Source organism: Lipomyces oligophaga (genome assembly GCF_038497815.1).
Source record: "Lipomyces oligophaga strain CBS 7107 unplaced genomic scaffold V1516scaffold_5, whole genome shotgun sequence".
NCBI lineage: Eukaryota > Fungi > Ascomycota > Lipomycetes > Lipomycetales > Lipomycetaceae > Lipomyces > [Lipomyces] oligophaga.
The window spans coordinates 191268-200969 of record NW_027117789.1 but is presented as its reverse complement, the minus strand read 5'-3'; the positions used below and the strand labels follow the sequence as shown (position 1 = coordinate 200969).

General features: G+C 45.8%; 3 protein-coding genes across 3 annotated transcripts; 2 read left to right on the top strand and 1 right to left on the bottom strand.

The window, feature by feature from the left end:
- Positions 1-826: 826 nt before the first annotated feature.
- On the top strand, positions 827-2572 carry V1516DRAFT_625226 (uncharacterized protein; the record flags this gene model as incomplete). The annotated part of the gene is made up of 2 exons (XM_066919697.1): positions 827-1139; positions 1194-2572. 2 exons carry the CDS (start codon positions 827-829, stop codon positions 2570-2572), a joined length of 1692 nt encoding a protein of 563 aa, XP_066776593.1.
- A 368-nt stretch (positions 2573-2940) lies between these two features.
- On the bottom strand, positions 2941-4371 carry V1516DRAFT_626289 (cation efflux protein; the record flags this gene model as incomplete). Its single annotated transcript, XM_066919741.1, has 2 exons — positions 2941-3735; positions 3787-4371. The coding sequence occupies 2 exons, from the start codon at positions 4369-4371 to the stop codon at positions 2941-2943; spliced, it is 1380 nt and encodes a 459-aa protein (XP_066776592.1).
- Positions 4372-8605: 4234 nt separating this feature from the next.
- V1516DRAFT_686026 (uncharacterized protein) lies at positions 8606-9500 on the top strand (the record flags this gene model as incomplete). Its single annotated transcript, XM_066923642.1, has 3 exons — positions 8606-8965; positions 8998-9093; positions 9114-9500. 3 exons carry the CDS (start codon positions 8606-8608, stop codon positions 9498-9500), a joined length of 843 nt encoding a protein of 280 aa, XP_066776591.1.
- Positions 9501-9702: the final 202 nt, after the last annotated feature.

Genomic DNA, 9702 nt, shown 5'->3' with positions numbered 1-9702 from the left:
GGAGAGCAGGTTTCGAAAGTAGGAGCCAAGTTACCATCAGCTAGACTAATTTGGGAAGGCTTACGACTGATAATTTGGCGTTTGTAGAAGCAATCCAAAATAGACCATATAGTATTGTACATGCGCAGATTCGTTATACTGGGTATGAACAAACCAAGCTGGCTCTCCTTCCCGGCACGTCTATAGCCCAGCCAGCTTGCCCAGCGCTCTCGTACTTCTCCTCCCACGTTCCTCAGTGCCAGTTCCAGCAAATATCACCACATTTGCCTTCTGACGTCCTCCTCTCTGCTCAATATTGTCCTCTTTCGGGTTTATTTACTCTCTATACTGCGTATACATTGCATCTTTGCAGGCGCGTGTTCAACTCATTTGTCGGACGTGGTAACAGGCGCAGCAACATTTGGCTTCGTTACCAAGATCCCTGCGAGACTTATATCACCTCCTCTGCTCGCTCCCTCCCCCCCCTTCGTTTTGCCTGATCTCAACACCATTCTTGCTCTCTCTAGGCAGGGCTTGCTTTTCTGAATCTTTCAATCTTTCGAGTTTGGATTCAATTGTTTTTGGTTTTATTTTCTCTCGTTAAGAATTTTTTGCATACGGCTCGCCGTCGTTTCGTGCTCGTATCTCGCTGCGACCTAAAAATAATTTTACACGGCTCACACTAATCGCTCCGGTTGTCAGCTTTGCAATGCCATCTACCGTATCGCCTACCTTACCTCCCGCTACTACTTCACTTCCCTCATCTACCTCGACTTCTCCGGTGCATCGTCCTAGATCTTCTGCGTCATGTACATCTCTCTCGCTTGACCAATCTGCGACCATCCGGATGTCGACATTTTCGCCTGCTCTGGTGAATTCTCGCTCATCATTGTCTCTTGGCCTGGGATCTGTAGGAAATTTTTCTGCACCTGTTCGAAACGCTTCTCCTTCTCATGGGCGGACACCGTCAATAGCACCTGCTGTTCCGTTTGACCAAGCACATCTGCTTGGATCGCTCGGCTCTGCCGGACAGCACGCTCTGTTGGCACATGACAAGACGCTTGATCTTTATAGAGCTAATGCAAAGAAGAGCCAAGATCCCGTGGTACAATTCGAGTTTGCTCAATTTTTGATTTCATCTGCTATGGCAATGAATAATGGTACTTCGTCCGCGACGTCTTCGCCGATCCTCAATCCATCATCTCCAATTACAGCATCTATTTCGACACCCACGCTATCCGGATCCGCGGAATCCGAGATTAGGCCAGTTGCACATGATCTACGCAAGACAGATAGTGTCGCTTCTGCGATTTCTCAGAATAGTAGTCAGGGATCTACCAGGTCCTCGTTATTCTCGCCCGAAGACAGTACATCGCCCTCTACGCCAGCATCTTCCACTTCATCCTCCTCTTCCACATGTTCGACTGCGATGAATAAAACTTTGACAGCTAGTAATGGAAAGCTTGTCAACATGATTCGTGCTTCATCATCTGATTCTACGATATCTTCTGGTAATGCTACGGTGGATAATGCGGAGGTGGCCAAGAAGCGTGAAAAACTTCTACGAGAAGCAGCCGTTGTATTACGGAAGCTTTCAGACCGCTCGTATCCGGATGCGCAATATCTTCTTGGAGATGCGCTATCTTCGGGACTGCTTGGAAAGCGCGATCTTCGGGAGTCGTTTATTTTATTTTTTTCAGCTGCTAAACATGGCCATGCCGAAGCCGCGTACAGGGCTGCGCTTTGCTATGAAGAAGGCTGGGGTACAGCATCTGATCCTCGCAAGGCGGTTCAGCTGTTAAAAGCTTCGGCCTCGAAAAACCATCCAGGCGCAATGTTAAAGCTTGGGATGGCCTGTTATTTCAATCAGCTCGGACTTGCACACAAGCAAAGAGATGGAGTCCGATGGCTAGTAAGAGCTGCAGATGTTGCAAATGAAATCTTTCCTCAGGCGCCCTATGAACTAGCTGGAATCTACGAGACTGGATTTCTTGATGTGATTATTCCCGATTTGTCATACGCGGCACAATTGTACGTGAAGTCTGCCGAGTTAGGCTATGGACCTTCCGCAGCGCGACTTGGCCATGCTTATGAGTATGGCGAGTTGTCTTGTCCAATGGATCCGGTCTTATCTGTGCACTACTACACAGTTGCGGCCCTCGCTGGTGATTCCACGAGTATGCTTGCATTGTGTGCTTGGTATATGGTTGGAGCCCCGCCAGTTCTTGAACGCAACATAGTCGAGGCATACGAGTGGGCACATAAGGCTGCCGACGCGGGGTTGCCCAAAGCTATGCTTGCAGTTGGCCATTTTTGCGAAGCGGGTATCGGCACAAAAGTTGATAATAATAAAGCTCTTGAGTGGTATACGCGAGCAAGTGAGTGCGGTGATGAACGTGGACAAGAGCGACTAGTCGCGCTACAGGAGCATTTAGCGAGTGGTATTAACGTTGCTACTGCTGCCAACAGTAGCAAAAAAGCAGGCAAAAAGCTTTCCTCAAATGTAAAATCAAAGAAGCCCAAAAGTACAGATGCCAGTGTACCCACTAATAAAAAGGCTCCCTCAGATGACAAGGAGTGTGTTATAATGTAATTCTTTTTTGGGATTCGATTTTTTTGTTTCTTGATTTGTTTTGTTGTTTTTTTTGGGCATTTGCATTAGTGTATTAAGTCAAGCATTCATTCATTCCGGGATATTATTGTTTTTCAAGTAAAGATTCAAATTATAAAGGTAATAGTAATATAATTATGACAAGATTAACGATAACAATATTCACAGCAAAGCCTATAGGGTTTTAAATGATGCATTGATTTTACAAAAGGAATGAGTGAAATTTACGGTCCAATCGAGTTTGACTGAACACCGTAGTTAAAAAGTGTATACAAGGCAAAAAAGAGTAAATCATATACCAAAAGAGCAACAAAAAGAACAAAAATTATTAAGAAACAACTATTTGATAACTAGTGGTCTTGGTGGTCATCGCCACGGGTATTTAAAGGATGATCATCCGAGGACGCGCAGCAATTCAATTCTCCACATCCCTCGACACATAAACAGCTTTTGTCTGAATTTGTCAATTGCTGAGTCGTGGAAGGAGTAGCGGTACCAGTGCTCGTCCCTGTGGCTCCTCCTGTAAGAGTTGTATTTGAAGGTAGAGAAACTTCGGAACTGGCGGTGGATAGAGGGAAACCTTGGAACTCAGGCTGAATAGTAGCAGAATGGATGCCGTAGGCATGTAGACATTTCCTGACACGCTTGGCAACGACATTGAAATCCGAGACAGAACCGGAGACTAGTGCAACATGGAGGGAAGCGATGAAAAGATTTTCTCGTAAACACCAAACGTGGAAATCATGAACTGACTTGATTCCTTCGATGTGTAAGATTTCGTCTCGGACGTGGTCGGTATCGATATTAGTGGGTGCCGCCTGAAGTAGGATCTTACTAGCTGATTTGACAAGTGGCAAAGCAGATGCAAAGATAATACAGGTAATGACAAGTGAAACAACAGGATCAAAATAAAATCTCCATGTATAATCTGTCTTCCAGATAAATATGGCTGTCGCAATGACTCCGACATTTCCTAACGCATCACCCATAACATGCAAAAAGACGCCACGCATATTGAGAGATTGAGAGGAGGACGACTTCTTTGATTTGGCACCATGACCGTGGCTATGAGAATGTGCAGATGAGGGAGTTTCAGAAAGCAATGGACTATGCTCATCTGAGTCGATGGAAGCCTGATATTCAGACTGCCGGGATTTTGTAGCCCGGCGAGATCCACTAGTAGATCCGCTCAACACAGAGGCAGCATGCCGATGCTGACTCTGACGTTGCTGCTCGATCGAGTCCTGAACAACTACGTCCGGAAGTAAATCTTCGATATCCATTGATTCGACGGTGGAACTGTCCGTTGTGTGCTCATGGCCAGTATGACCACCGTGGCTATGACCGCCACCATGAGAGTGTGAGTGTCCACCATGCTCGTGGAAAAGCAATAAGCCGATGAAATTTGACAACAGACCCGCGCAGCCAACAACAAGAACAAGCACTGGATTGGTGATTGTCTGGGGTTCGAAAAATCTCTGCAAGGCCTCTAGGAAAATAGTTAAGCAGAGTGCAAGCAAAAATACACCGTTCACCAGAGCTCCCAGAATTTCTGCGCGTTGCCAGCCATAAGAATATTCGGCAGACGCCGGGCGCGTTTTTGTGACTTTGACGGCCCACAGCGCGATGATCAGCGAAAACACATCGTTAAGCATATGGAATGAGTCTGCCACTAGTGCAAGGGAATGCACGGCGTAACCGACAATCACCTCGAGTAGGAAAAATACTGAATCGAGAACAAGCAGCGCCGTAATCCGGCCTTGTTTGCCTAGTCCCGCCATTTCCCGGTCGATTTCTGCAAGAATATCCTACTAACGAGTTTTGAAGAACTTGTACAAGATGCTGGACCAACAAAAAGAAAAACAATGAAGTAGCAAGCAAACGGGCTAAAACGGCAGACACTTCGCTAGAGAAACAAAATATCCAGGGCCCGGGCTCGGTCGCACTGTCAGTCGTACTGTCGCAGTTTCCCTCGTGACGAGCTAAAATAGGTGACACGTTGGTGAAAGGAATAACCTGTTTATGTCTCGCTTACAGAACAGAAAAGTGATCACGCAAGCCGGAAACGAAAAGACAGAAACAAGATAACAAGTAAATAAACAACAAGTTCCTCCTAAAAGTCTTCTCAGTCGCGCGGGTGTTGTTTTGCGGGCGTGTGCGGTTGTCCGGGGCTCGAAACGGGCCTATGAAGACCTTTTGTCATATACTGGGAAGGGAAGATGGGGTGTTGCTGATCTAAGCTCTGAGTCATCGCGTTAGGCGTTGCCGCATAATTGCGCAACCGGGGACAGCAAGGTTGTATACTTTCGGCCTGATGTTAGTGGCCAGTCTAGCTTTGTAATTTCAGTGACCTTAATTGGCAATAAGTTTTATGAGCTGCAATTAGTTTTATTTTGTTTTGCTCGTTTTGAATTGTTTTGAAGTGCTGGAACTGTAATAAATGTGCGGCAGCGTAGCAGAGATAGCGATTGGTATATGCTGGGGTAAGCCAAAAGCCGAGTCATGAAGCTAAATTTATAAGGGGTCTTCTTTGTTATTGTTATTGTAAGTTCATAATGATGAACAGAATGAGAAGATTATATGTCGGTATCATGAAGTATAAACAAACAGGCAACAGCGTTATATAGAAAAATTATATTGCTACCGTGTTCCTTGCGCGAGTCTCGAATGGATATTATTATCAGAGACGTTGATGAAGAAGATCTCAAAGCATCAATCTGTAAAATCGTCTCTATCCATTTTCTGTTTCATGATCCTGCAGGCTCTGTAGGCACTTTATAAGCCAGTCACAACCTCTGGCTAAGTCTGTTTACATGGAAGACATTGAGTTGTCCTGCGTAAGTTACTGCGACGAGATGGCGTAACCAGAACTGGGATTCGCAACCTTAGCGGTTGTGGGGGTGAAACTCTCATTAGTTGTTCCTAAACACCAAAAAAAAGACAAAATAAAAGATTAACAAACTGGAAGTTCGGATAGCAGCCAAATTCAGTTGTAACTCTAAATATTCTGTAGGCAAGTAACCAAGGCTTCGGTAATCAATCAGCAGGGAAGATACAATGATCGTGCTCATATTCGGATCGGTATTTTTGATATTGAATGACATAGCATCTGAAGATAGTCTATAAGGAAGCTCAGTTCAATGCGAAATTGAATTTTTTCGTACTGAGCTCATCACTGTGAACACTATCTGAAGATGCTTCTTGGTATAATATTGTGTTTGCATGAATTCACGCTGAACCTCCGCGCAGTTCAATAATAATCTAATACAGTAGTCCAATCTTTGAATTTGCACCATAAACAAATTTCCTAATTATTGATTTTGATTTGATCTTGGGCTGAGTAGCTGTTTATGTAATCTGGTCTTGAGAGAGACATCAATTACTTGCAGTCGAACTGGTCGTGAGAAATATTTGTCTTCGCGAACTTGTATGTTTGCACATACATCAAATCACTTACTCCATATATTGTGATTAAAAATATCATTTTGCAAACTATTTGACATTGCAATCTGCGAGTGCAGTTCAAATTTGAACGGAAGATATATTGAGGACAATATGTATTAGTTAGTCTGATTCGATAACGTCTGATTGCTCCAATACGGATTAGATTGCTATTTTTTATACACTATGCAGTGCCAGTCTTGTTGAAAAAGTCGTCTTGGATTGCAGGATATGAATGCTAGTGTGTAATTGAAGCTATTGGCGAGATTAATGCATTCATGTGAGACTTCATTTGATTTGGACTTTGATATAGAGAACTCTGGCAAACAATGAAATATATTGACCAGGTATAAACAAAATCCATACAAGAGTTTTGTAGATAATCTTGAAATATCTTCAACAATATCTGACAAAAATTGACCGAAAATACTCCAAACCGGGAAATTGAGCAAGACCACAAACTGTCATCGATAGCATTTCATTCGCAAATTCCACACTAATCAAGACTCTTTTCAAGCAAAGATTGATAGTATTGTGATATGTCTCTCCACAGAATAGCTTGTATAATATAGCTCATAGTCTCAGTCAAAAATGAAGATTTGAACATGCATGCGATTGTGCAACTATTCATTAATATTTCGCGAAACAGAGTATATCCACTTACTCTCCAACAACCAGGAACCGACCAATCAACTCTGGACAAGCTTTAAATATGCATTATCTATAGTGAAAATGTTTATTATTTATATATTAAAAACAAACAAGAGTAGAGAGGTGAATAGTCGCAAGGAGAGCGCAGAGCCAGTACGGTCGATCGGCCTGATTTCGCGCAATTCACCGACATGCCCAGATTGCAGTGAACATGCATCGAAGCAATAGGTTTGACAGCAATAGTGGAAGCGCAGCAGGGGACCATAAGGCACGTACAGCAGATCAAATGACAGGAAAAGGTTAATTAAAACAAGCTACTACAATCGAGTCCGAACTCGAACTAAGGAAATTGTTCAGAGATAAGTAAAGTAAGGAACGGCCGATAGAATCTATTTTAGATCTGCATTTGTCCGCAGATACAGATGGTAGTGGTAGAGAACGGCAATCAGGCCAGAAGAAGAAACTAGCTGGTCAATTCTAAAGATCGTTTTTCTGAAAATAACTACAAATATTAATTATGCCTAAGAATAAGCATACCAGTGCTTATCTTGATTCGACAGATTGCTGCAGTACTAAGTATAGATCCCACCTGAAACCGAATTGGAAGAAGTGCAAGAGCACGCGGCAAGCGCGGCTACCGAGCGGAAACCCTTCCTAGACGGTTCGCGCGATAGATAGACGGTAAGTCAGTCAGAAAGGGGAAGAGCGGAATTCGAGGTCCGGGCGAATGCGGATAGCTTTGGTGCTAGCAATAATAATAATAATAATTATTATAATAATAGTAATAATAATAGTTGTATTGGTCGGCTCAGAAGAGCGTAGTAGCAGGACTAGCCGACCGAGGACTCCCGCGCGACTGTCATTGTTGCTGGAGGGTGCCATCATCAGAATATGCTTATATTATTATGGTTACAGGATTCTGCGATTTTGCCTTCTCGGCAAGTTGTGTCAGACTACCTCAGCCGTTTGTTGTTTGATCAGGCCAAGATCTCTGGACAGAGAAAATTAAAATAGAGTTTACTTTATGGGCTGCTGGTCTGGTCCTCCATGATCCCTTTTTTTTGTTTCTGTCATTCTGCGCTGATTATCTGCCTGTGTTTATTTTTGCCTTCTGGCTACTGCCCTACTGGCCCAACTTGGCCAAGCGGAGAATGAGGGCCCATTCTGACCCAGCTAGCGCCGTCCCTCCAGTTGCTGCTGCTCAGGGACAACTTGTTCCTGATGACGTCAGTAGTGGCTGGGCTGACCCAGCGGGCACGCACAATCTATTCTAAGACGGCCAAGACGGGCGCTGTCCAATGTGGGGCCGGGTACAGGGTACTCTACCCGGTGCGAGCGCGACGATGTGATGAACCTGTCGGGAGACTACGTTTGTGTTTGTGCAGGCAGGGCCAGAAGCAGGGACCGACGAGGGAGAGGGAGAGGGGAGAGGGAGAGATAGCGGTGCATTCGCTCACTAATGCTGGACAGGATCGTGTCGCGAGCGAACTAGTAGCTTAGCGCTAGGAGCACTATTTCTAATAATAATAAGCGCATTGCTCTGCGGAGCATAGCACTAAGACAAGGTGCGCGGTTTACTGGACTGCCAGCGATAGGAGAGACGGGACAATGCTGCCGCGAGTAGGAAGGCCGGACATGTTTCTGCGTGTGAGATCGTGTAGATCTGCGGACGCTGTTTGAAAAGCAGGGCTTGTACAGGGCCAGGAAATATGTGTAAAGCCAGCAGCAGCGCAACAGCGCAGCTGTATGAAGATGTAACGTGCAAGGAGAGATGGAGTAGCAGTACATAGAAGATGAAGAGTCGCGGGGGGGGCCGACCGAAGCCAGAAGGAAGCGCACCACCATTATTTGGCACAGAGTGGCGGCGGCTGACCAGCGGAGAAGACATTACAATAAGTGAGAACGAGCTTAGGTATTCTCTAGATGGGAGAAAGGCTGAAAAAGCGGTATATCTATCTGGTGTGCATAAGGGTGCGCCAGCTCGCTGACCGCAGGACTACTATATTAGCGGCGGCTCGAGGGTGTGGACAGCCGGAAAGGTTAGAAATTGATACAAATCTGTTGAAGACGGCTGCAGACAAGGCTGTCCAAGAAGAGCAAACTGGCTCGCTGGACCGGTCGCAGCTCGGATTGTGTGCTCGGGACAAAGGTGACTGGATCTGGCCAGCAGACTGGAGTTCTTTTGCACACTGGCACACAGGGTTAGAAGAGGCCCGGCTGGTGGAGAGGACCGACGCATTGGATGAGGGCAGGATTCGAGGACTGAATAGGAATCTTTCTCACGTAGGTCCAAGTCCATGACAGACTGCATCTAGCATGATTGCATCGCTACTAAGCTGTCCCAACCCAGCTGGATTCGTAATTGTGATAGTCCAAGCAGACAACATAACAATGATCTTACCAGCTGGCCGGTATGATGACAAATACGTAGGTTTATGTTGCAGTTTGTTCCATCGAGGTTGAACAGATCCTGTTGGGTCCTGTTCTGTTCTGTTCTGTTCCGTTCTGCTCTGGTCGCTTAAAAATACGTTCTTTCTCACAAGGACGACCGGACATGCAGCCAGATGCAGTTTCTTGTTGGTCCTGCATATTGCACGCTGCTCCTACGGCCCTGCTTCCTACGGCATTCCTGCACCGATCCTCTGCTCTACCCACTTTTATTCCCGCTTCCACTCAACCCAGAGCTCCAGCGGAAGCTCTCCCCTGTCAGGGCAGACACGAAGTCCACAATTACGTCATAGAGCCGTTGCACTATGCCGCGCTGGCCCTACCCGACAACCCACTCTGGGACCGACCGACCCACCGCGCTCCAAGATAAAGAGCATGCTCGGCAGCCAGTCTAGGCTGGCTGCCGAAGGACGTGATTCTACAGAGCGCGCTATTGAGCAAGGCAGCCAGCCAGACAGGCCAAAAAAGCGAGACGAACCGGCTAGCTTCACGTTCTCATTCTTCATTACGGCTACACTCTCCGCCAGACGTCCTGTGCTGCTCCACATAATTGCTATGAATCGACGTCGACT